Source organism: Ambystoma mexicanum, chromosome 1p, assembly GCF_040938575.1.
Source record: "Ambystoma mexicanum isolate Mex_15411 chromosome 1p, UKY_AmexF1_1, whole genome shotgun sequence".
Taxonomy (NCBI): domain Eukaryota; kingdom Metazoa; phylum Chordata; class Amphibia; order Caudata; family Ambystomatidae; genus Ambystoma; species Ambystoma mexicanum.
This window is the reverse complement of record NC_090921.1, coordinates 654,126,795-654,154,701: the sequence shown is the minus strand read 5'-3', so window position 1 is coordinate 654,154,701 and position 27,907 is coordinate 654,126,795. Positions and strand designations below refer to the sequence as shown.

The 27,907-nt window shown below is 44.6% G+C and overlaps 2 protein-coding genes across 2 annotated transcripts in view; one reads left to right on the top strand and one right to left on the bottom strand.

Moving 5' to 3' along the window:
• Window positions 1-12,086, bottom strand: part of LOC138578496 (potassium voltage-gated channel subfamily V member 2-like) — a 41,812-nt gene extending 29,726 nt beyond the window's left edge. Inside the window, exon 1 of the mRNA XM_069649711.1 lies at window positions 10,563-12,086. Coding sequence (XP_069505812.1) covers window positions 10,563-11,828 — 1,266 coding nt within the window. The 5' untranslated portion in view covers window positions 11,829-12,086. The remainder of the gene's footprint in view (window positions 1-10,562) is intronic.
• A 12,769-nt stretch (window positions 12,087-24,855) lies between these two features.
• The window catches only part of LOC138551759 (transcriptional regulator ATRX homolog), a 342,209-nt gene continuing 339,157 nt past the window's right edge, over window positions 24,856-27,907 (top strand). Inside the window, exon 1 of the mRNA XM_069642527.1 lies at window positions 24,856-24,967. The gene's annotated coding sequence lies outside the window, so the exon portion shown is untranslated. The remainder of the gene's footprint in view (window positions 24,968-27,907) is intronic.

Below are 27,907 nucleotides of genomic sequence, written 5' to 3'. Positions count from 1 at the left end.
CCAGTAAAACCACCATCCGGAAGCTCCAAACTTTACAAAACCATGCCTTAAGAGCAGCCCTAGGCATAAACAAAGGAAATCCTATCTCCTCCCTTAGACGCCAACATAAATGGCTGTCTACTGGGAATAAAATACAGCTAAAGACGCTGTCATTGACTCATAAAGCTCTCCAGCTACCTTACAGACAGATTTCAGAGAAGAATCTCTCCTAGACCTACCAGAGCTAGCAATGTTAACTGCCTGTCTATACCCAGATACAGGCTTACCACTATAGGTGGCAACAGCTTCCCTGTAAAGGAGGCTAAATTATGGAACTTACTGCCACAAGACTTGAGAACTGACCAACCTTGGTTTATAGTGATAATGTAGAAAGACAAAATGTAGAAAGTCAAAATGTTGAAAAATAAATGTAGAAAAAAAAATGTTGAATTTTATTTGATGACGTTTTTATTCGAAATGGGGGGTTTCCCCCCAACCCCCCTTTTTTTCTTTTTTTTGTTTTACCTATTTTTTTTTATTCCAGGACCCCAAAATAAATATATAATTTAAAAAAAGGGAATTCGACATTTTTTTTTCTACATTTATTTTTTGACATTATTGTCATTCTACATTTTATTTTCGACATTTTGACTGACCACCACCAACCTTACCTGCACTTCAGAAAAAATGTTATAAAGCACATCATCTCGACTGACATTTAGCTTCCTACCTTTTAAGCTGTGTCCGCAGCTGGAGTCACCTACTCCTACTCTACAGGACATTATCCTCATCTAACTCTGCGCTACCAATTGAAACTCATGTGCTTTCTATTCTAATTGTGGATCTAAGTGCTCTACGGAGTGTAATACTCTGTAATCTGTATATTTGTACATTACTTATTGTTGTAACCATATAAACTGCTACATTTGCACTTTGTATAATGTTGTAACTACTTAAGCCTTTATATCATATTTGTATTTATCTGCATATTGTGTAATGTGTAACTATGTAAGCTTTGAATTTCCATACTGCTGCGCCCTACTACTTACAGGTCTGGTGCGCATAATAAGTGAATAAACAAACAAACAAACAAACATGTATCCACTTGTGCAAAGCATGCTTTTATGTCTGAGGGGTTTGTTATCGCTTTGTTATGAATTGTGTTTAGATTATTTGTGTGTCTTCTGATTAGTTGTGGCAGGCGGCACCAGCATTGTTGATGAGGTCCAGTAGCAGTGGTGTGTAGATGTTGATACGAAGAGCTGCCAGTGTGGAACCTTGGGGTAATCCGCAGGTCAGAGGTAAAGGTTGGGAATTGCAGGGAGCCATGAATGGTTTCAGTTCTACAAGTGAGGAAGGAGGTGATCCAGCATAGAGCTGTTCCTTTCATTCCAAACTCTACCAGTCTCTTTAGGAGGATTTTGTGACTGATGGGGTCAAACGCAATTGAGAGGTCCATAAGAATCAATGCAATCTGTGAGTTTCCTTCTGCGTTGTTTTTGAGTGTGTTTCAGATTGAGTGCAGGGTTGATTCTGAAACTCTGAGATGTTCTGAAGCTAAACCAGGACTCATCCAGGAGGTTGTTTGGGCATTGGTCTGATGCTAGCATAATTTAGTATAAGTGGGACACTCTCAGCCTTTATGAAATAAATAGAGAATGCTCTGTTATGGATTGGAACACGTTGATAGGGTACAGATACTCAGGATGTCCTGTAGGGTTTCAAGAGTCCTATGCAGAGAAAAGGCAGAAGAAGGTTGGAGTGGTGGGATGGGGATGGAAGCATCATTGGCACTGTGTTGTGGCAAATGTACTTTGTTATTCATGTGTTCATGGATTTGGAGCATCTTTTCATTGAAATTGACAGCAATCAAATACCAGAGTCCATGAGTTGAGTTGAAGTGAGGGTTGCATTGCAAGCCATCAAGTTTTTGAATTCTTGAATGATCTTAAAGGGGAGATTAGGGTTACCTTGTGGCTGGTATTCCCACCTCTAAGGTTGCTGAAGCTTTTAGCAACCGTCTTGGTGGAGGCTGCTCTTCATAGCCAAAAATAAATGAGGCCGAGACTGGGGCACGAGTTTCCTTCGGCTTCACATTGCTTTGGCAATGGGTGTGCCCTGATGGAAGCCACGCCAAGAAGAGGGTGCTAGATATGGCGTTCAAGGGTGCAGTCTGAAAGGGAGAAGCAGGCAAGCTGGAGGCAGTGGATCAGCAGGCAGTGCTGATTGCCTGGGAAAGAAGAGAGACACAGGGGGAGCGGTGGAGGAGCGGTGAGTAAGAAGGGAGTGGGGAGATGGGCAGCACAGCGGAAAGAAAGCTGGTGCGGAATGGGCCATCCAGTTGCATGGTGATGGGGCAAGCCGGAGCGGGAAGAGCGGCTATGTGGAGAACCTACAACAAACCGTAGAGTGAGTGGCCGTTATGCTGGGACACCGGGGGACAAATTGGAGAGTTCATAGGATGTCCGTTTTAAGGGAAGGAGGAATTCCGCACAACTACCAGGTATTAGTGCCTGGCATTCCTCGATCCTGACTGCCTGGGCCACTCTGGACATTCTGAAAAGGGTGGTAACCCACCTATAAACTCTGAGGAAGAGCCGACCGTGCTCCAATACATGCACACACCCGAAAATGGCTCTGACAGAACCCCGGTAATTGTCTCATGGGTCAACTTCATTGCATTGCAATATCATCCTGAGGAAACAACTGTTTTAACACATTGGTAATATAAATAACTGTCTTTCCTGCCTCCTCACCCACCTTCCAAACATACAACGGAAAATACATGGGATTCAGCCAATAAAACATTCATGGAATAACTAAAGACAAAAGAATGATATGGGGAGTTGCTTTACTTGCGACTCTGCGGAATAGCCACCCGCTTCTCATGCTCTGTACTCTATGAGCTGGGCACCTTCCCAGTTTCTAAACACGCAATGCAACGGAGTCGTCTTGGAGATGGGCAAAGCAGGTACAGAGGCTGCCCAAGTCAGCAGGAATTGGTACCTACCACCGTGCTGAAGCTACTGCCCCTATGCAAGCTGTGGGTAACCGGGGGAAAAATACATTGCAGAAAAAAAGCGTATTTTAACATGGTGTGTTAAGCAAATACAAGTTGGCCTTTTTCACTTGGATGAAGTTGCTGCATTTGGGTTTTGGGATATTTGTGCATCTTTATGTATTTCATTCGGAAATAAGACACATTCTATGGATTGAATAAAATATCAACTAAAACCATAATACCATATTAAAAACCAACAATCAGTTGCAAGACTAGATTCAGTTGGAATGTTCTCTCGAATGGGTCCAAAGCCCCATATGATAGCGATTGAATTCAGCAGAAGCCATTTGCAACTGGTCAACTGGAATTCCCACCAAGAATCACAAGAGGCAATGCCTTAAAGATTCTGTCCTCTTGTTAACATGACAAAGTGTGCCAGGCTGGCCGTGCTGCTGCCATTGCAACAAGGGTACGCAAGAGGCAGATTTGTGCTATGCAAATGTCAGTTAGCCTGTCATATAATAAAATACAAAAGCATCAGTTCACTGCACAACACATTTTGTCCATATACACAATTTGTTTAGTCAACAAACACCCAGGACAGTTATTCTGATTTGTTCATAGTGATTGCAGTAAAGAATGGGTAACTTCTTCATAATACTGCAAATGTAAGTTTCAGGCGTTTCCCCATATTTGTCTGCCTTGTTTTTCCAGGCACAGGCAGTGATTGCCATATGTTTATGGCATCTGCTATGCCTGTAAATTCGAATTAAGGTAATGTTGCTAGCTTCTGGCATGTTCATATGCCTGTTGTTTTGCCTCTTGCCTAGGGTGGCCTCCAAAGTTGGGCCCACCAGTAGGAAACTGACTGGTTTAAAGGTGGTACAAATGATGCGTCTAAATTACACATTTTCCCCAAGACTGAGATCTTTATGGCAGTTTCATGCTCTGAGAGCCACCAGAATATGATCTGAGTTTGTTGTCTTCATTTGTCCACCATTTCACCATTGGCGCCAATGTGGTTTGTGATGCCCAACAGTACATCTGACAGTTAAGCACTCTGCATGACAGCATCGGCTCATACCTGCAGACAAAGGACCCTAAATACAACGGGGCACTGTCCCACATGAGTGCGACAAAAGGCCTGTGCCCTTACTGGCACATGGTGGCACGATTGAGTCCTGAACACAGGAGTCCATGGGTGTGTCAAGTCTGGAACCCGGGCATGAAACTCCAAATACAAGATCTTAAAGTCTCCTCTAAAACCTATGGAGGTGGAACTTAAGGAGAGAAGCTGTTCATTTACTTCCCCTCTGATTTTCTGTCCCCAAGGCTGTAGTGGCAGAAGTAGGATCAGCGGAGCCAAGGGACTAGGGCAAATAAGTATTTGAAATAAAGTGTGTGTCTGTATGAATCTTTGCAAGGGGAACCGCGATGGCATTTTGGGGGCACAGAGTGACGGTGGAGAAGAACTTGAGCAGAAAGCACCAGAAAAATCTGCTTCACAGAGGCAATTCTTGTTGAGACATATCCATATGAAATATTGAGATGGGCTACATGGATGTTTTTGGGCACACAAGGCATAACTTCTGTATTTTACAGAGGCAACACAGGCACCTATTGTTGAGATAGGGCTCTGACATTTTACTTTGGCACAGGCAGCATGAAAGGGGGCAGTGCTGGCCTATATTGTTTAGGTAGGCAACATGATCCTGTTTGGATACACACAGCACGAACATTTGTTTTGCAGAGGCAATGCTGGTATATATTGGTGAGCAGGAGCCTTGTGATTTATTTTCCACTAGCAGTACGAAAGGGGAGGCCCCACTGGCATGTATTGTGGAGTCAAGTCTCATATTCTCTTTGGCCACTAGAGGCATGATATGGGCACAGGACAAGCGTATATTATTGTGACAGGTCCCATGATAAACATTTGGGGTATGCAGTGATTTGAACAAATTCAGCTACAGAGAATGCTGTAATAACGAAAATGTTATAACGAAAAATATTGTATTGTTTGTTTAAAATGTATATGTGATTGGGGTAAGGGGTTAAAACGGGTGTGGAGGAAGTTTGGGTGTGTGTAAAACCATAGGGAAACAGGGGGTTTTGGGGGACCCCCCAAATTAAAAACAAAAAACTAAACTAAATTGAAATTGATATTTTTCGTTATAACATTTTCGTCATTACAGCGTTCTCCGTAATTTAATTAGTTCAAATCACATGGAACCACATTGGGCACACACTGGCGTGAATGGACAAGCACTGGCATATGATCATGAAATTCTTAGGGCACAACCAGCATCCCAGGAAACCTGTGCTGACATATTCTCACAATTTCCTTTGGACACTAGCAGCATGATAGGGGCGCAGGACTGGCATATATTGTTGAGACTGGACTCATGCTATTCTTTAGGCACTATTAGCGTAACTACTATGATGGCGGCAGCTCTGGAATATATTGTTAACTATCCTTCATAACATTATTTGGGCCACAGCAGCGTAAAGGTGGGTGAGTTCGTGGTATGTAGTGTTGAGTCATGGCTTGTTTTGGGTACTAGTAGCATGAAAATGCATTTTACATTGTTGAAACATGCTTCATGATTTTCTTTGGCCATAGACAGCATAATAATGTATTTTAAAGTGGGGAACAAGAGGCATGAACGTGTGCTTTTTAGGGGCAGTGCTGAGATACATTGTTATGAAGCCCATGTAAAATGGCCTTTAGGCATAACCAGCATGAAAGGGAGGCATCACTGGCATATACTCTTGAGTTAGGCTAATTATATTCTTTTAAAAACAAAAGAGGTGATGGCTGATAGGTTTAGAATTCATCTTAACCTCTGGCATTGCTTTGGGCAACCATCCAGACCATTGTTCTTTACCTGCCAAGCAATTAGAAAAGGGGAAAGACCATATGCATATCAGGTTTCGTCCCACCCCAAAAGGGGCTGCCGAACCCGAACTGCTTGGTCACATCCCTTTTGCACGAGACCACAAGCATCCCCAGACATGTCCGGCCTCATTGTGTGTCATCAGTGATGAGTAACGTGGGTCTCTAGGCCCAGCATGCATGTGGCCCACGTCTGGGCATACCCGTGATATTCTTTGGGCACAAGTATCATAAGAATATTTTTATAGTGATGATGCCGGTATATATTGTTGAGCAAGTCGTCATAATTTGGGTAACATTTCTGTTCACCCCCTTGCCTACTTACAGCTTCCTTCTCAAATACAGACCCCATGGGTACAATAGACACTTTGCAGAAACCCTTAGTGACTCTATAGCAGCCATCTTGGTCTCCCACCTGCTACTCACAACACTAGGGGACTTCAACATGTGGTTCGACATCCCACAGAACCGGATGACACAATCCCTACTGGACAACATTGAAATCCTTCATCTATCACAACTAGTCTCAGGCCCCACTCACTCTGCAGGTCATACTCTAGACTTAATGCTCAGCTCTACAGACCACATTGTCTAACTGCCACCCCACCCACTTGTCTGGACGGACCACTGAACCATCCTCTTCACTCATTCAATTTTAGACCCTGCCTCGTCCCCCCTCGCAGCACCAGGGATGCCCACCCACCCCTCTTTGGAAGAAAATGAAAGTTACTCCTGACCAGGCAGACTCCCTACTTGCCTCCCTGTCCTCCACCCCCTGTCCCCATTCGGGCCATACATCCACCACTTTGATCTCTCACTCTCAGAAGCACTCAGTACACTCACCACAGTCAGATCATACTCTAGCAGACTAGGCCTATCCCCTAGATGGTTTACTACATCCCTCAAAATTCCCAATTCCCAGAACAACCTCCTAGAGCGCAGTGGCGTACATACTCATACATGAAAAAACAGAATAACCTACTCCCGTCATCTTAAAACTTACCAGGCAGAAATACGCAAGGCCAAGAAACCCAATTACTGGAATAGATTCACCAACACTCTGAATACCTGTAGGGAATTCCACAAGCTCCTCTCCAAATTCATTGCCCCAGCATGCACCAGCTCCTCACCCACCCACACAAAACAGTCAGTGACTCCTTCTCAGAACACTTCCCAACACAGCCCTAGAAAGAAACATTGCCATAGTCACTAAAATAGCATCACTCACCACCCCCTGCCCAGCTACTTCGAACAGGACATCAGAACCACATTCTACACTCCTATTCTTCTCTTCCTTCTCCCCACTCTCCCACCCTGAGTTTCTAAAGCTACTGTCTAACAGCAGCCCCTCAGGATCCCCTGGAGACTCCTGTCTCCACTCTACTAAAAGAAATCCTATATTCAACCTGTGTCGGCACCTCACAAGATATATTGGTAACGCATCCCTCACTTCCGGCACCTTTCCAGCAGAATTCAAGGCCTCATACATCAAGCCCCTGCTCAAAAAGCCCTCTCTCGACCCCTGTGTCCTGACAAAATACAGACCCATCTCTAACAGCCAATCCATAGCTAAACTAATCAATCAAACAGTCTACACCTAACTATGCCAGGTCACAGAATCCAACCAACTCCTCGACCCCGCCCAATCCGGCTTCAGACCCCTAACAGGAACTGAATTGTGCCTATTCTCCATCTGGGATGATCATAAAAGGCACTCAGAATCGGAAGGCTGTGCTGCATTCATTCTACTCGATCTCTCAGCAGCCTGTGGCATCATTGATCACCCTACCTCAAGTCCAAATTCCACTCTGTTGGCATCAGGGATGCAGCTCTGAAGTAGAGAACCTGCTTCTTCTCAAACAGATCCCAAATATTACACATGCCTCCATTCTCCTCGACTCCCTGACCTGTTACCCACAGAGTGCCACAGGGTGCCTCTCTCTCCCCTCTGCTCTTTAACCTCTACCTGGGCCACCTCCCTGCACTCATCCAATCATACGGCCTATCTTGCTATAACTACGCAGATGACACCCAAATCGTCTTCAAAAACCCAAAGGAGATGGCCTTCGCCTATCCCTATCTCGCATCATGTCTCTCAGAAATCGAACACTCGATGACTAGTAACCACCTCCTTCTCAACCCAGGAAAAAACAAGCTCATGCTCTGCAGAAAGAATGCCCTCTCCCTCCAACCCACCCTGTGGCAGCTCTCTTTAGATCCACCCCACCTCCAACACAGTAAAAGACCTTGGATGCATCATGGACACAAACCTGACCCTATCACACTACATCAATTCCGTGGCAAAAAGCTGTTACCTACACATGCGCATTCTCCGCTGCATCTTTTTTCCTTACCTGACCTTCTCTGACAGAGCCTCCACAAATATTGCTATCGTCCACTCACACTTAGACTGTGCTAACGCCCTAAACCTGGGGGCCCCCACATCACAACTAAGAAAACTCCAATGGGAACAAAACACTGCTGTAAGGTTTCTCCTCGCCCTAGGCCCTAGAGAACACATCACACCCGCCCTACATATCCTTCACTGGACATAAACTTACACACTACAGCCCCACCGAAACCTGAGATCAATCGCACTCCTCTTCGACATTCCAGGGGCAAAATCATCCAGAATGGGGGGCTCGTCTTTCTCAGGCCCAGCACCCACCATCTGGAATGCAATCCCATTGATCATCTGTCTCAAAGAGGATCAACTCACTCTCAGAGTAGACCTCAAAACGTGGCTTTGCTCTTCAGCATACTGACAGACTTAGTCCATGTCGTAGGTGAACTATCACCCCTCCGGACAGGAATGCAGGGGAACCTAATAAATCAACAAGGCGGAACCAGGGCCCCCACTGAAAACATTTCAGTCAGGCCTTATGCCAGGAGAGTCCATCATGACACTCATCCTCACGTCTGATTGCTATGGGCTGCTAGTATGGACGTAGCCATTCCCCACGTACCTTCGGGCAGCTTAAAGAAAATGCACACACGCGTTTTATGATATTAGGGACCTAGCCACTCCCTACCTACCTTCATGCTGGCAAAAAATGCACACATGCATTCGAGAATCCTTCCTTCACATCTCACATCTCAGACCACGGTCCTCCAAATAGCGTTCTTCCACACAGCAATTCGAGGCCCCACCAATGGCAGTGGGCACTATACACATGCCATACAACATATAATATAAAACATATCATTCAAAAGGTTTTATTGTGTCAATTTGGCAGGTATTCTAACATTGCCAATTCTCTTCTTTGGGCACTGCCAGCATGCAGATGTATTTCAAAATACTCCTCTCTACTGTTGATGGCCTGGCATCTGTGGGAGCATTTCATTTGTCTCCCTACTGAACGTATTTTAAATCCTATACCTTTTTCCCCATATGTATTTGCACGTGCACCGCTTAGAACTCTTATTTTAAAATATGTATCCAAACGCCACTGATTTGGTCCAGGCTAGCTCACTAAGCGCGCTCCCTCTGTATGACCAATCTGGGGAAATCAGTTGTGCTCCACCACTTCAAAATGCACCCTCTACCACTGCATTTGTGAGCGGCTTTTCCCTTGACTATTTTAAAAAAGTAAAAAAGTACACTTTCCAATATCTCACAAAGACTATGAAATGCACCTATCTGCTCTCTACTGCCTGACTGTTTCTTCACTCCTCTCACCATCCTGCCAGCATTGTTCAGTAAGCCACCTTTGCTCTGGCCTGATACAAAACACAATTGTAGTCCATAAGCTTTCATAATGAGTGGCTGGTCAGTGTTAGATCACTTCCCCATTGGTGGTGGCAGTGCTGACAGATACCTGGACAAAGGGATCTAAGTGAATGTTACCCATGACTGCTTGCAAGTGAAAGCTAGGATTCCATGAGTTGGAGTCATCTCTCCTACAATCGACACAGGGTATTCTCTTGGACAATGGCACTCCCTACTTATGCTTTCCTTAAATCAACTGTGGATAGGGACAATAATAGGGAAACGTGACATTGTGCATGAAGATACAGATCTCACTCATAAACAGACAACATTAGGACTCCAACAGTATACGCAGATATTTTTAAATATTAATCATAAGAAGAGGCATTGTGCATCCGTCTCGGGGGGATAGCTCAGCGGCAACGTGCTTGCCTTGGAAGCAAGATGACACTGAGCAACACAGGTTCCATCCCCGGGTCCGCGCTTAGAAACCTCTGGGTATTAAGATCATATCATATCTCTCCTCCAGAACACGGACAACAGCAGCATGTCAGAACCGTAAGTATTTAAATTGGAGAGGCATCGATAGCAAAGTCCTCCAAATCAGATATACCTGTGTTAGTCCTAATTTTCAGGTGCAGATTTGAGCCATTTGTTATGTATTTTTCTTCTATGCTTTCTCATTCATGCACTCTGCCTAATGCATTTAATCGGGGCGCCCTGCCCTGCACTTCCTTATGCCTCAAAATGTCATTCTCTGTAACTTTCTCATGCCAGCGAGTAAGTCCTGATGGGCCTTCAAGTCTCTTTCACTTCCAAGCCACCACTTGCAAACGTTTTAAAGCATTTCCAAGAGACAGCAGGCTAGGCCTGGCAACACCCAATGCTACTGCATCTGACTGAGACCCCCAACATACATTCACTGTGCATACTACTCCCGCAGGCATGCTCGACAGAGAGAGGAAAGGACCCAAACTTACCGCTGCCCACCACCAGGCAACAGGAATGCTGGTGAAATTCGTACCGGGCACATCATGCTCAACAGAGTGCATTAATGCAGAGAAGGTGAAAACTCCCATGGCGATGAAGAGGAAGAGGCAGCAGACTTGCTGATAACACTGTCGGATAGTGAAGCCAAAGGCTCTCAGGCCTGTGGAGTGCCGTGCCAGCTTCAGGATGCGGAAAATACGCATCAGCCGGATGATCTTCAGCACTTTTCCCAGTTGCCCCACCCGCTCCATCTTGTCCATGTCATTGTGGTGCAGGTGGATATCGGCGTCCTCGGACAGGTGCTCGAAGATGATCTGAATATAGAATGGCAGGATAGCCACCAGGTCTACAATATTTAATACCGTCTTCAGGAACTTCCGCAGATCTGCGGTGGCGATCAAGCGCAGCAGATACTCAACGCTGAAGAATATGACGCAGAGGGTCTCTACGTGCTCCATGCAGGACTTGCCATTGATACGCAAGTGGTGCAGTTCTTCTACGGTGCTCAGACACATTGCGACAATGGACAGCAATACGAAAATGCTGGACATGACGGCTAGGATCTTGGCCGGAACAGAGGAGAAGGGATTTTCCATCAGATTCCAGATCTTTTTCCTGAATTCGCCCAGCCACTGGCCCTCAAAGTGTTCCTCCTGGTCCAGAGGCTCGAGCTCGACTTGAAGCTCCTTCTGGATCTTCAAGTAGTCTTTCAGCTCATCTTGGTGTTCCATGAAAAGTGTCCGGCAGCACTTCTCAGAGCACGACAAGTTAATTCCCCAGTACTCAATCTCCTCAACGAAGTTGGTCGGGCACAGTTCATCCATGATCCACAAGACCCCACTGCGGTAAAAATGCAAAATGCAGTGGAAGATCATGGGATCCCGGTCAAAAAAGTATTCATTTCTCTGCACAGAGAAATCGTCACAGAGGTCTAACTTCTTCACCGGGTCAGCCCATGTGGCCAGCTTTCCCAGCCGTGTGACTGGGTAGCGGGCAGCCAAGCGGCAGTCCATCTGGAAGGCTTTTCCACCAACATTGATGTTGAGGCTGAAGCAGTTCTTTGTGGCTGGGATGCCTGTGACATTGCTTCCAGCTGCGCCAATGTTGTGCGAGGAACTCCACGGCTTCACTATGCTTGCTTGTGCAAATGGCAGGGAATGGTCCCAGATACCGGCATCCATGGAAGTCCCATGTTCACAACTGCCAATTTTTAGGTTTGCTGAAAGACTTGATCTCCTCTCCGCGTAACCTTGCATTGCCTCCTCTGTGTTGGGCCACCCTTTGCAGTGGCACAGACGCGCAGTGTTGATATTCCGCTAGGTGGACACTGAGCTGGTATCCCTATGCATCCGGACCCTCAGACGGACAGGGAGCACTGGGCACCCCCATGCCCTGTCTATGGGCATCCCTTTTGAAACTGGATGTTCCCAGTTGTGGCAACTCATTTCACAATGATTGCAGGAAAGAGGATTCGCCTGCTGCATCTTGCTCCCGTTTATGGAGTCAGAGTTGAGAACAGGCCGCTTCTCCCATCTTAAGACACTAATAGGATTGACTTCGGAGCCGAATTAACTGCCGGAGGGCAGGCCCCTTCCTAGAATGATTAGCACACGGACAACTGAACGTCTCACTGTGGCAGATCGCTCCTCCTGCGCCGCAAAACCTACATGAAGAGCGAAGCCAAAAGCGTGTCACCCTAAAATACTTACACGTTGTTCAATCGCTCATAAGAAAAGATATATTCTGAATTATTTGATGGAAATTCCCCCTCAACCTATGTGGCCAATATGTATTTTCTATAGCACATATCCGTGCCATTCTTACCTCACTTTTTTACCTTATTGTTTGAACTTGAGAGAGATTGACAGTAACGTAAAGCGCTATTGACACAGACACAATAACATCACGTATGTCTCTGCAACTCACTCTCTTTCCATTGTGCCCCGCACTCTCTCTTTTCCACCGTCATGGCTTTCATGGGTCAGAACAGCACTGTACCACGATGGCTACACGGAGTGTACCTTGAAAGCATCAGAGGACAGGGCCCCTGCTGCGGGACAAACGTAATGGAACAGAGCTCTAATCTCAAAAGCAGCTTCCGCATGAGCAGAAAACGTTCAGTGTCACACAGTCAGACACTTCTCTGGCACCTCACAGCCTCCCGTAGCAACAACTCGCCTCATGGAAAAAGGCGCCAAGACGAGCAGGCAGTCGACCGTAAAAAAGCCTTCGCAAAGCCAACAGGTCTGGCTTTTTACACTCTGGAGGTAATCTTCGTTCTGAAGCGAGTCAGAAAAGATGGAGGTAAATATAATTACCACCAATTTGTCTGCTCTACCTCAGATTTGTGAATTTGTAAGGCAGAGATGCGGAGTGGGGCGTGCATACTGTGTCTGCCCTTATTTTCCACTCTGTCCTACCTGCCTAACCTCTGGAATTTTTCCAGAGACTCCGGAATTTTAGGCATTTCTCCTAGTCTCTGGAAAAGACCCTGCAATCTCAGGAATTTTGTCGGTCTTTCCGGGTCCTGTCATATTCTCCACCTGATTGGCTGCCGCCGGTAGCCAATCCGGTGAAGTGGGCGGGACTCGGAAATGGTGAGAAATGTTCGTGCCCACTCACTGCCGTCACCACTATATGAGGCCGCTGCTGGCGGCCAGCATTCACTGACTTTTTTTTCAGTGCGACCGCTGTAATAATGCTACTTACAATCCATGTCATTGGATTGAAAGCAGCATTATTTCGGCTGCGGCGCCGCCTTCATTTTGCTTACTATAGCATTGAATGAATTAATGATTTTCAGTTCTATAGTAAGCAAAATGAAGGTGGCGGCGCCCTGCCAAAATAATTTTGGTTTCAATCCATGTCATTGGATTGAAAGCAGCATTATTTCGGCGGCTGCGTGCAAATATCATGTACTCGATTTGGAGCGATCTGGTGGAGTTGAAATCATGATCCCTGGGGCAAAAGAAATCTCCCGGCAATCTCTCACCTGCTCTCGGTCTGTTCTAGTTCCACTTTGGTTGGGGTCTCCCTGGGACTAGGCTCTCTTCACTGCTCCAAACTCTGAGGAGAGAAGAAGCACTAATCATTGCATTGAAAGCAAGAACCGAGTTTATCTTTTTGGCAGGTGGGCGGGGTGTGTGGGCAGAGCCATGTGAAACTAGGCAGAGTCTTGTGTGGCTGTGGGCGGGGCATAAATCTCAGGAATTTTGATTTTCAAATGTAGGCAGTCTGTCGTACAAATGCAAGTGCATTCTCACAAGTATGGATTATCATGCTGGCGCTCAGGCTATAGAATCCTGCGGAATCCGCTAGAATTACCACCTGGTAAAAGTAAGAGGAATCCATAAGAATCCATTATAAATGCCTCCTAAAATCGTTAATTGATGGAGGCATTTACACTTTTTCACCACATAGTTGAAAAGTGAAGAATTTCACCATAGAGTGTTTTCTCCTCTCGTTTCCACCACGTGGTGGAAATCAGAAATATTGCACGAACGGGACCTGGGACCTTTTGAACAAAATTCCAAACTAAAACCGTCCCCTCCATGCAAACAACTTGAGGTATCAAAATGACTCACTTTAATGGAAATCTTTCTGAGAGTGCAATTTGCATTCAGGAACACGCCACTGTGTCTACCTCAGTTCTCCGAAGGTGTATATTCATCATTTTAGTTTTTAAAAAAACCACTGATGTGATATTCTGTGTCAATTCCACATCCGGTCATGCCTAAAAGTGAGACACGTACTGGAGAGGAAAGAACGCACAATGGAGCATAGAGCCTAGAAGCTGCAGATATGGAGAAAGGTGTCTCAAATCTTCATCCAGACCCAACATAGGCCCATCTGCCTCATTGAAATCCCTCTTCAAATCATCTGCAGGGAGAGGAGGCAGCCATTTGCTCCCCTGGCACCCGCAGCCATCCACATTGCAGTGCAGAGCCCCTCATGCCCTGCAGTCCCCCACAATGTCCTGCAGAGCCCCTCATTGTAGCCCAACCTACCTGTGCTGATTTCATGACCTACCATGGAAAAATACCAAGAAGGGGTGTGCTATGACTACGATTTGAAGATTGTAGTTAAGATAGCAAGTGGCTAATGAGACTGGAAGAATTGGAGAAAGATGGGATTTCTTTGTTTACGTTTTGTCCTATCACATGTGGGGGGTGGACTGTAATAAAATATATTGGAGTGTTTTAACTGTTGCAAAAATGTAAATCATGTGTCAAATTATGTGGTCCAGTAAGACTTGGGTTAGTTTGACTAGACAGGATCATCTAGCTCCTCCCCAGACGATTATACAATAAACTTGCTTTATGTACAAACGTGCACTCATTCCTTAAGTGGTGGGCCTGCTTGGTTCAGGTAATAAGGGGCCCAGCCATACACCAATGATTGAAGTTGAACTGCAATGAGAGTCCTCTCTCTCTCTATAATAAAGTGATGAGCTAAACAGAATGCTAAATTCAATGCAAAAATCAAAACATTATTGAGCTGTGGCCGCCCGTGGGGAATATCTGTCACTGACAATGCTTTGTCTTATATGATAATGCATTTTACTGAGTAAATTTTACAGGGTAATAAAGGAAAACAACAGACTCTAGGCAATCAGTCTTGGTTGTGGGGGTGGGCGGGGTCGAGGCAGGGAGAGAGGGAGTCCCATTCTCTCTGTAGTGGCTGGCTGAGTGTGCTGCTAGGGGTTAGGGAATGTCACTCATGCTGCGGCAGCTAGCTATGCCGCATTAATCATCGTACATGATATAAACTTTTCTTCAGATCATAATAATACACTTTATTTCCTAAAAGCGACTAGCCACTGGGAGCCTTAGATTTCCAGTATATACTACTCATGTTGGTTTCACCATTTTACCGACACACACCCCACTAGTCTGCTAGTTGTAGCAGGCATAGAAACTTGCCAAGGCTTATTGTCACTCCTCTCTAGTGCTTTGTTTGGTTTCCCCCCCCACCCTGTCTTGTAATCTGACTGAGTTATAAAACTGCATGCCCCAGTTCCTACCTTGCTTGCCACCTGTCCCAGTGGCCCTCTCATCACCTTTGAAAAACTGCCTTAGGTCTGCTTTCATTAGTTTGCAGTATATGAAACAAATAAGTACTATTGACTAAAGTGGGTTCGGATTTACCCTTGTACTGCATTTCCGAAAATATCATTGTAGAGAAGGAGCCAAGTACCCCTACCTCAACCATCTCGCCCATATTGCCTATATGGTGGGAACCAGTGTGTGAGACACGTGTAGTACCATTGAAAATACAGATACTGAGGAGACTCCTGGAAGCAAGGTTCCTATTGAGAAAGCCATACCTGCATAAATGACAGAATGGTGGCCATTTGAATGAGATCCCAGAAGATGCAAAGCAAATGTCTGGAAGAGAAGAACGGTGACGTCACACACGAAGCTGGACTGACGTACATTGAAGAAATGCAGAGACAAGAGAATGAAGATATTCTATAAGGCATCAAGAAAGTATCAAAGATAGGTGACATCTTGGGATCAAGATGAAGAGGCTTAAGCTACAGAAATGACGAAGATATCAAGTCATTTTACACATGTACATATGCAAAGAAACACAAGCAGACAAAGTATTCTTGAGGCTAGCTAAGTAGTGAATAGATTGCGGGATGCACCAATGTATACGTATATAGGAGCAAGTAAAGAATGGATGATTTCACTATGTGTTATAGCAGTGCTAGACCAGAAAAGGAATGCCTTTTCCAGTGTGTCGCAGTTGAAAAAGCAATTGAAATACAGAAGCAACCCTCAGAAAGCCGAGGCTGGATGAGCCCCAAGAAGCCAAGGTCGTAGTGTAACTGCGATGAGCAGACATTAGGTACAATCGTGTGAAAGAATGAAACTCCTGTTCAAAAGACATTTACACAAACAAGGAAGACGTCAGAGGTCTATTAAAAAATAGTATTTTAAATAAATACACCAGTGCTCAAATGTGTGGTCTTCAGTCACGTTGTAGGATGAAGTTGGACAAACATGACGAACCACACCTACGCAGGGAGGCAGAGCATGCCTTCACTCCCATGAATTCTCCAGAGCAAAGAACATTTCCAAGGACAAGTTCAAAGCCTTAATTGACAGCAGACCGCTGAAGTGATGATAGATGATATGCTAATTGGTGGGAAGCTATGGTTATGACCAGCTCATCAGCACCTGGAAGTCTAGCCTGCGTGCTGCTAATGTAGGTGGAAAAGTACTGTCAAATGTAAGAGTGCCAACCAATTGTAGGGGGCCGCGTAATTAAGGGCCCTATAGATTGTGTAGCCAATGGGATGTTGTGTATTTAGTGATGTTCATAGTGACCTGTTTGAGGGGAGGGCTTAGTTGCTCCACCTGATGTTAAGGAGCCTATCATTTTCTTAGACTAGTATGGAACGTTTACTTAGGTGTTCCCTTAGAACCAATCACTCTCTTCAATAGGTTTTTGTAGTTTGCCACGTGGGATGAAGTTAGTGAATTTGTAGGTTAACGTCAACAATGACGGGTTTTTACTATAAGTATGATGTTTTTTATGAGAATTGTTGAGACCATGCTGTGAGACGTCCGTTGATGTCCGTTGTATTCCAATTTTTAGATAATTGATATTAAAATAGTCAACCTTTTTGCCCACTACCTGAGTCTTTCGATTATTGATGTTTGAGTGACTTCTGCATCCCCATTCATCTCATAGTATTGCTACCTCATCTTAAAGGGCTGAGTCGAGTCCCCCAGTTCAACATACTATAACATTAAGTAAATGTGATGACAAAAAAAAAAGACAGCTCAGTTTGGCTGTTGTGCTCAGTTTGGGGGGTATATGCAGTTTAAGGTTAAATATCATCCTTATTTTGGTTGTTAAACTTTCAAGTCATGACGGTGTTTGCTACATCCAAAAAAAGGCATTAGTTAGCCTATTTGTGATTGTTTGAGCAAACCTTTATACATTGTCTGACTCCCCTTGAGTTAAAACGATTTTTAGAAGGGAAGTCGTGACTGTTTTGTCTTTGTGTTCTAGAAAAAGGATCTTCTCTTTTTCTATTGTTTTTGTGTCATTTTAACCCTAGCAATCCAGGGTCAGTGTGACAATCTGTGGGCTATTAAAGGACTGTTCACCCCATTAGATGCCACACGAGCCTTTGGAGAGGAATATATATCCTCTTTAATTTCCCTGGTGCGCTTCTTCTTTTAATTACAGTTTCTTCCAATTTAAATACATCTGGAAGAAAGTGGTATAGGACGTACAAGGCTGGATGTATTACACATTATAGAAGCTGGTAATTTGACTCTTATTCTGTCACTATTAGACAGGCGTTGTAACACTACAACCTAGTTGAGAGCACACTTTAGGCAGGGATAGTATATTTCTTGTTCTATCCTTCTGTCTTCTGCCACAGCCTTGTTTCTACATTTTTCTCGATGTTTAGCTAGATATTAGCTGAAATTGTTGTCCTGACCACAGTTGTTTGGTTTATGCCGACTGGACCGCTTTTGGGTCTTATTTGGCTGCTAACAGTTTATAATACACATGTGTGTTGCCTATCTATTGTGTGAACAAACTTTCAAGTCACACAGTTCCAGAGACTTTTCTTCCGTCCCGTGACAGTGACCTGATAGTGTAAAGGTCCAGATTTCTAGTGCCCCTTGTATGTAGTGGGTTCATTTCCCCTGGAAGATGGGGATCAATGACTAGTATGATATCACCCCACATGGCACAGGCACCACACATATCTATCAGCCGGGTCTGTCTTATACATTACAGTCACAGGTCAAGCTTCACTCTGTCTCAATACCAAGTGCCGAAGTGGCGTCTCCAGTTCCACTCCTCATGGAACAAGGCTAATATATTATCCCTGGCCTGGCTGCATATATACCTTCCTCCTATGTCATGCAGTATATCAGCGATATACTATATCTATCTCAACAGACACCGATATATACACAATGCATCATGCTCCAGCACACCCTGCGTAGGTGTGCCCCTATGGGAGAAAGAAGGGTTGTGTCTTCTGTCACCCATTTTTGCAAGTACATCACTGGCTGCTGCTGCTAAAAAAACCAACACAACCTGTTGTTGGTTTTGCTGCCCTGGAGGGCTTCAATCCGTAGAACACATATTAAAACTATATTTATTTAGGTCTTTCCTTTGAACAGAATTAAGCTGCAATATATATCACCTTTCTTGGCCTTCTCTCTGAGCCTGCTGTGGGGGTGGTGCTCAGAGGTAATAAATAACTGGTAGACCTCCTGAGAGTCTGGTGCCGTGTAAAGGCTCCTTGGGCTGGGGCAGAGCCAGATATGTGTAATAGTGGTTAGACAGGAGCCCCAATGCTTCACCACACTACCAAGTGCACAGACCCAACTTTGCACCAGTTGGCCTTTGTTAACTTTGTAGAGGAGCAGATGTATACATCCTCAAGAGATCCCGCCCCCTACCTCCTTTGAATTAGAGACATGAGACCATCCATGCCTTGTCGGACACCAGCTATCGTGCCAATACCGCAGCAAGTATTTGGAAGGAGATATCATTCAGACAACCTTATCGAATGTACCCTCGAGTTGATGACACCCTACAGGAGGCACTCCCTGAAGGAATATGAGAAAGAGCTAAGAAAATGAACTGATGAATGACATCATAAGAAAGTGTGTGCGACATCCTGAGATACTGAATGAAGACAATGCATGGATCCTAGAGGATAAATCACGAGTAAAGAATCGACTAAACTGTCAATATAGAAAAGAAGATTACACGTTAACAAAGTGCTGCAGAAAATAGACACATGAAGAATGTACAGAAGCTGACACGTAAGGTACATCAAGTCATATAGGCTAGCTATAAGTAGTGAATAGAATGCAGGTGAAGCCGCCATTGTACAGAAAATGGACATTGGCATCATGAAATAAATAAGCCAAAAACCATTAAGGGGGGGAGAAAACTCTTGTTGCAGTAGAATAGCAGGCTAGTGGAGCTGCCTGGCAAGGCTGTCTGGCCTGAAGACAAGATCTTAGAAATCTAGGTCAGCTATCTACTCTGAAGAAGAACAAATGTCCAGCGGATGAATCCTCTCACGTTAAGTTGCAAGAAATAGCCTCCCTGACTCTCTGAGGTCAGAAGCAAACCACCTTGTATTTAGGAAACGGATGAAGACATACCTCTTTAGATAAGAATTGGTGGCGTCAGCGGCTGTTAGGTCTTCCCAGCCAACAGCAAGTGTCATTTCATGCCTGTCCTTTTTAGTCTGTATTGTACTGTTCAAGTGCCCTGATGCCCTCGGGCTACCGGCACTATATAAAAATAAATACATACATACATACAGAAAGAATACTAAGGATGCCAAGTTTTAATTCATTTAAAGCATTTAAAAGCTGCAGAATGGACCAAATTGTGTTCTCTTGTCACGTGGGCCAAGGATGGAAATAGAGTTCGAACTTGGAGTTCCAGACACGATAGCGAGTGCCCTCCCCCCCGTGCATTTCCATGATGAGAATACTCTGCAAGGCCAAGTACAAAGACAATTTCATCGCAGAAGGCATGGATGAATGCGGTAGCTTCATATCCTATCTCCCTGCACCTGGGTCTTGGCTTATGTGCTGCTAAATGTACCAAATGTTCCAGAAATGCCGCAAGCATGACAATCAATTGTATTAGTCTGTATAACAAAGGATCCAATAGCTTAGAAAACCAATGAAACACTGTGTAACAATTTTTTCTTAAATGACATGTTTGAAGAGGTAGGCATAAGTTGTGCACCTGATAAAGAACAGCCAATAACAAGCCTAGCTCCAATATGATTGTACATCTAGATGTGTATCTTAACCAATCCCGACCCTTGATAGGTTTTTCACTATTGCCATGTAGTATGATGTCACTCTGACGCATAATGAAGTATAAGAATTGTTTTTTTTGTGGAAATCATTGAGAGACTAAGTGTACGTCTGATGATGTTCGTTGTAACCTCCCTGTTTTAGATAATTGTTAATAAAACACTAACTTGCCATCTTCTTGAGTTTGATTTGGACTCAGAATTATTCTGGTGTAATCCCATCCATCAACAAATGCACGTTCCAAGGGCCATAAACTCACGTGGTAGCAGCGCGGATGGTTTCAGATCAAAACTAGTTTGACTTCAGAGTTTTGGATGATCGGGCATCCTCCACCATTACCTGGAAGATGGTGGAGTTTCCTGTGGAGAGCGGCCGATAGAAATAAACTTGCAAAAACAATTGAGATGGTGGTAAGGACCCTCTTTGAAGAAATTCCTGCTCGGTTTCCACTGGCGCTACGCGGACAGAAGGCGAAGTGGTAGGATTGGAGAAGGAGTCAATACCAAAGGCCTTGAGTTGATTAATGGATGTAAGTAGACTTAGGGAAATGGCAATATAAGGGGCTGGATTGTGTTATTTTTGGATAACAGGAAATTTTGTGTGGATAAAGGAACGCCTAAGTAATCCTATTTCAAGGGAGATAAAAGAAGACGTCTCAAATTCCAGTCGGAATATTAAGAGAGAGAATACGCACTGTCAGGACTGTGTAAGGTGGCGTCTAAAACCCTGCACGGGGTGATATAATTGGAGGCAAGGAGAGAATACCTCTTATTATAAATAATTATAGGGAAAGGGAAGGTGATCACAGAAGTTATTAATGTGTATTGTGTTATTATTTTAAGTATGATTTCATGTATGAAATCTCGAGAGGTAATAAGCTGTGAAGGTTGAAAGTGACGTTGTTTTGGGTTAAAGGGTAGTAAACGATTGGTACCAATCAGAAGGCAGATAGGTTGTTTAAGCAAAAGAGGATTGAGCGGTGATTGATGGTGCTTGCTCATATTTATTGAGATTAAAAGTGTTGAGCAATAAACTGTGAAATAGGTAGACATTTATTAACGATCTGGTAAGTATCGACAGTCAATTGTGACTTGTCATTATGGAGGACACTCCTCTCATGCACCTTTGTACAACATTACCACGACATGCGTCCAAGCTCAAACAGTACAGTGCAGAATGGGTAAAGGGCACAGCTGATAGAATGTTCATGCCATGGCCACAAGGGGGATCATTGTCAAAAGAAGTATCACAACACATGACCACATATGTGCACACTGCGTACACAGGAATGAAATTAGGGAAAAGCCTGTCAGTTTTAGACTTTGGAAACTGTACCAAGAGGAGAAAGAAGACCCAGTACAGGAGGAGTGGATGCTTAATCAGTATAAAGGGGAGGGCACTGAGCCCTCAGCTCCTCTTACTTTGCCCCAGATTAAGAGCGTAGATACAGAGGAGATAGGAGTTTATCCTTTAAAGCAATTAAAAGCAGCAGTGGGATATATTAATCCAACATATGAACCCCCCGCTTACAATAGTGATGACAGTCCAGAAGACAGCAAAAGGAAAGAAGATGCCAGTATGTTAGTACGGGATAAAGAAGAAAGAGACAAGAGATCAAATATATCGACAGATATAGAAAGAGAAATTAAGAGATGGAAAGGAGGAAAGGATAAAGCTGATGAGGTAACGCTTGTACAGAACAAATGGATGGGAGGACAGATTTTACTCAAGTTAGATGGAAAAAGCATTGAGGAGGTTAGGCAAAGGGAAGACAAAGACGAGCAAGAAAAGAAGGATAGGGAATAAGAAAAGTGGCTGAGAGAGGATGAACAAGGAAGTAAAAGTAGGGAATGACGGGAACAGATGTATAGAGAAGAACAAGAAAAATACAAAAAGTGGGCAGAGAAACAAAGGAAGTACGACACTAGAAAGAGAGAGATAGAAGAAAGGGATAGGAAAGAAAGAAAGAGAGAGGAAGAAGAAGCACTACAAGCAAAGGAAAAAAATTACAGAGAAGGAGAGAAGAAGAAGAACAAAGGCATGACGAAGGGAAGAACAAAGGCAAGAAAAAGATAAGGCAAGAAGGGATGCGAGAAAGTGAAGGGAAGTGGACGAAAAAATAAAACAGAATAGAAGGCAGCAAGGTCTTGATGTCAGTCTCATTCTTAAAGAACGAATAAGACCAAGCGAGGAAATACGGGGGCAATGGGACACAATAAGTGCATTTCTCCCAATGAGAGAAAAGAGATGGAGAAATACCTAAAGTAGCACAGTAAGAGGAAAGATAGGATGCAGAAAGGATTGATAAGATATATCAGCAAATAAGAAAGAACAGCAAATATGGGACTCAAGGGAGCGTTAACCGATCCTGATACCTAAACCACGGGATGAGGAGGAAAACATGTTTAGTGATGAACATAGAGCATTGTGAGCAGATTACATTTAGATAGAGAAGAGGAGGATGATAGTCACACTAGTTGGGGTCTAGCAATGTCATACGAGGAAAGTGAGTCAGGTTGTGAGATAGAGGGAAAGGGTACATCTGGTTTGGACACAGAGGTAAGACGGTCAGATCTGGAGCATCCTAAGGAAAGAACACCAGATCTCATACCATATCCTGAACTTCCTCAAAGACGATCTTGTAGTGAGAGAGGAGTATATCCACCTTATGTGAGTAGGTTAAGGTAATTACCAGCACAAAGAGGGACAGGCAAGATTACCCCTGCATTAGGCAAACTAATAATGGGATCAGATTTTGGGATGGGGTTCTCACAGTTCCCCTTGCTAGAGAAGGGGGAGCAAGACCGCAATATATTCCATGGCCGCAGATGGATAAGGTTAACTTAAAATGCAAGCTCCCTAGTTTGACTTCGAGGGGCTCGGAAATGGATATACAAATTCGAGAAAATGACAGGGGGAAACACGCTGGCCCTAGGAAACATAAATGGTCTACTGGCAGCTATTCTTGGAGAGAGAGGTGATGACATTTGGAGGTAAGCGGGATATGCTAGTGTGACAGCACAAAACACAGCGCATGATGGAGCACCATGTAATACTTGCAGGGAAGATGTTTGGAGGGCTCTCAGGGGACAGTATCCTGATACATCAGATATGGGTGCAATTATGACGACAGGTAAAATGAAAGAAGATGAGGACCCTATTGCTTATATTCAGGATATTCAACCTCAACTCTTTCCTTTACCATTGGCAACATGACTCTCAGAGGCGATTAAGGTTAGCTGAGGGCACCATGAACATGTGGGTTCAACTCAGTGGCGCACACATGGTGAGCAAACCTGGAGTAAAGTCCTACCCTGGCTGCAGTGGATGAAACAGACTACTCTCGGAGAACAAGCACGTGGGCACTGGGAGTCACCTCTCAGGAGGAGGCCATCACAACCAAGAGAGTATCCAGTCCCCCTCAGCACTACGTATAGAATGCAAATTGTAGCTTAACAAGAAATGATCTGTCCACTAAGGCTATACGCATGCCAGTTTCTCTTGGGCATAGGGGAGGAGGGTCGGACATTGTCCCACATGTCGAGCTTTTGGGAGGGCTGACTGTGTCCTTTCCCTGGGACCGCATATTAAGGGGCTCCAGAGCCATGGAATAAGCGATGTTCTTCTCCAGAAAAAGCAGCTCTCATCTGCTCCTCTCCACGGTAAACTTCGAAGTCGTAAGTCCTGTTGCTTTCTTTCTCTCTTTCTTTCTCTCTCTCTCCAGACTCTCAGCAATCACACAAACAGCTGCATTCATACACCAATCAACTCAACCAATCACATGCGGAGGTACCCTACAGGTACATTCATCAACCAATCAGACAGTAAGGTGCTCCAGCAGCAACACCTCAACCAGGAAAGGGGCAAAACATTCGACCTGGTCGGTGGCTGACACAGTGCAGCTGAAAATGCCCCACCAACTACTCCAACCTATATAGTGATGCCACTGTGCCACAGCAGCAAGACACACGTTTAAAACATTATTAACCAATAAAAGGGAACCTACCCCAAGCCGAGAAAAGAACACATGAAGCTGGACTCTTAGCACTCCTACCACGAAATCATTACCATAGTCATTCAGACACTCCTACCTAAGTCTACCTAAGGAGGGAGATTGCGCGCTTAATTAAAGCTTTGTATTTTGTTTTGGATATTCATTTATATGATGGTTTCCAAGTGTGTCAAAACTCTAGTGTGTGCTATCACTGCCTTAGCAAAACGTACTGCAGCTGTGCATGTTTTAATCCATGCCTGTTCCGTGTGGCCCTTCCTCGTTCACTATAAGGCATGTGTAATTTGCCACACAAAATTAACGCTAGCCTTGCTTCATCCCATTGTATGCCACATGCATCCCTTTCCGCTTTGACCCTGGCGTATCAATCTATGCCAGGGAGAGCAGAATGCATGCATTGTGACAGGTTGACTGTGATGTCAATAGAATGCCACAAGAAGACCATTTCCTCGCAGGTGGAGTCTACTGGACAGCACTGGGACCCCTCCCCGAGACCGAGCTGGGATGAACATCTGGCAGCCTCTGCCTCACCCCTTCAGCAACATCTGAGGTGCTATAGTTTTATTCTCAATCACATCATAGCAGCGCCGAGATATGCAAGGGGAAAGTTGTTCATGTTGCATTACTCTAAATTGCCAGAAGAAATTGCGTTTGAACACTGAAGCAGGTCTATTAGGGAGATCGTGTGTACAACTTCCGTGCCCAGAAAGACTAAAAAGACTTATGGTAAAGTGCATTAATGAGATTCGGGTATACTGCACTACCTTGACTTAAAATCTCACCACATCTTGGCTCGATACAATGGTGTCCAGTGTTGGATGTATACTTTTATTTAGATTAATGTCACTATCGCCACCATTTAGTAATAGAAAATGATGGACGGTAGCAAAATAAGGTATTGCACTGTCCATTTATTTCCTTAGTTTGAACAGTCCATCCGATGTGTATAGTTCTCTAAGGAGGTCTGTGCATTGCAGATGGAGCAGGTGCACAACTATCTGTTATAGTTTGATGCTCCCAGCTGGAATTGCCTGTGATGTCAGAGTGGAATGCCTGTGAGTGTTCCAGGAGTGACAGTTAGGTCTCGGGCTGCCTGGGTGTGAATGGCCCAGAGGGTGTGACCTTGTAGTAGTAATAGTAGTACAAGGAATTATTAAGTGCACTCATTACCAGGAAAAAACAGTTTCAAGGCGCTGTAAAAAAGTGCAAGCAATCCAATACAATAAATAACGTACACAGACAAAATTATGTATGAAAACAGTAAGACAAAAAACACCAATCCGAGTAATCCTGCCAATCCTGCTCAGTTTGTTCCATTATGGAGCATACACAAATTGCAAATTATGTTTTAATATGATCTTAAAATTCTGAAGATCATCACTCTTTTTGTAGTGTAGGCCCACTCCCCGACTTACACGTTCAGTACAAAGAAATAAGACACATCCCAACGGGGAATGACACTAAGAGAACAGGCTGCAAGAGTTAGTTGTCTTTATGTAAAATTGGCATCCAGAGAACTCCGCTGCTTGAGAGCGCTCTGGAAAACATTACAATTGCATGAGGTTATCAAGGCAAAAATCGTCATTGATGACGTCATCACATAGGGGACTACATGGACACAGGATTGGGTAAAACATTCGGCTACATATGCTGCTGTAGGTGATTGGCTGTTCGGTTGACGGGAGGGTGAGCGTCACAAGGTCCATCTGCCTGTGTCCGGGCGGGGAGAGGGTCAGGTCGCGATGAAGCAGGGCAGGCACTAACTATTCTAACATAATATACTGTTTTTAAACATGCACTAAATAACAGTCACTAAAGCTCCTTTGAGCAAATCATCAGACCCTATACATGTTACACTTGTGGTAACACCATTATTCACTGGGACTTATATGGCTTATCAGAACTCGGGGGTCTTGGCCTAGGTGATATCATTGGTCGTGGGGTGGTTCTGGGCGCATCAAAGGGGCTAGAGGGCATGCTGACATTTGTTAGTTCTAGGGTGCAATATACTGTGACAGAGGTTGGCTCTTAGTTGGGGGCAGACTGGGGTGGGCATCACACCAAGGTTACATGTCTGGTATATCAAGAGAATACCTAGCGGGGCCATGGGGTTATACTGGCAGTAATTCTCCAACAGCGGGAGTAAGAGGGCACAGGCAGGTTTGTGGAGATGGATGAGCTGCAAGGCATGGTTTGAGCCAGTTCACGCATAGGACAGTGATCTCAGAGGAAGGGCGAGGCGTTACATTTGTTTTGTTGCAATTACCTCCGGCTCAGGCGTGAGAATGGAGCTGCAAAGCTTTCAGACACGGGGAGAAAAGGTGGGGGCCATGAGTGCGATGTGTGCGGCGCTGCAGAGGGGAGAGAAGCCTTTTCATATCATCACAGTGAGGCCTAGTCCAAAGATGGAGTCGGGGGTACACAAAATAGATGCCAAGTGTCTCTACAACAGTCCCACCTATGTCATCGTCAGCACGAGGTCTGGTTATAAGCATAAGAGCCATGGAAGCGTCCCCCACTGTTGGTCGAGCAAGTGATGCATCTTGAGCTGAATGTATGAGGGGGGCCCAAATGCCCATCACTCCCACACATTCCCCCCTTTCATTACATCTAAAGTAACAAATTACTTTTTATTGTTATTCTCATTGCGATAATACTCTTCTTCAGTTAGCGCTTCATCCCTTGCAGGTGTACCGTCTATTGGCATCCATGCCCTACATACACTTCCCAAGCTATGCCCATTCCTGGCATACTCATCAGGTGTGCACGTCATATATATTCCTCCATCTCCATCCAGGTCCACCCACACTTCCCTGTACCACTGCAGCTTCCTTGGTTCTTTGATCGTAGTGTGATATAAGTTATCTACCCTATCCCCATGTTGGTGGTAGATAGCAGTCATGCGGTATTTTGGGGGGTTTGGCTCTCCAGTTTGTATCTGTGCATCTATCATGGTCGTTACCGTTGCCTGTCGGCCCACTGTTACCATCATCATTGCTGAATTAGGCATAGATTTTGTGCAACATCGGATACCTAGTTGGCACACACAAAAAATAGTAAAATAAAAATGATAACTGGAACAAACATTTTCACCATGTCTCTGAACCAGGATGGTATCCAATTGAACATGTTGTCAAACCAGCTGCTTGGCTCTATTCCTCCTTCTTCCCACATTCTTTCCCCCAGACTGTGTACTGCTGAGATGATGTGGTAGAGGGTCCCATTATCTGCATCTTCAGAAGGTACGAATGTACAGCATGCGCTCCCGATTTTTCGGCAAACACCACCGTCAATTGCTGTGAGGAGGTCCAGGAAGTACCGGTTCTGCATTGTCATTAGACGCAAGGCACCAAGTTCCACCTTGATAACGTTGAATCCCTCTTCAGTGTCATTGGCCAGTTGGATCAGCTCCCAGCGGACAATCTGTAACCATTTGGTGTTTGTTCGTGTCTGAAGTCCTGGCGTAAGGAGGGATGCAAAAAATGTCTCT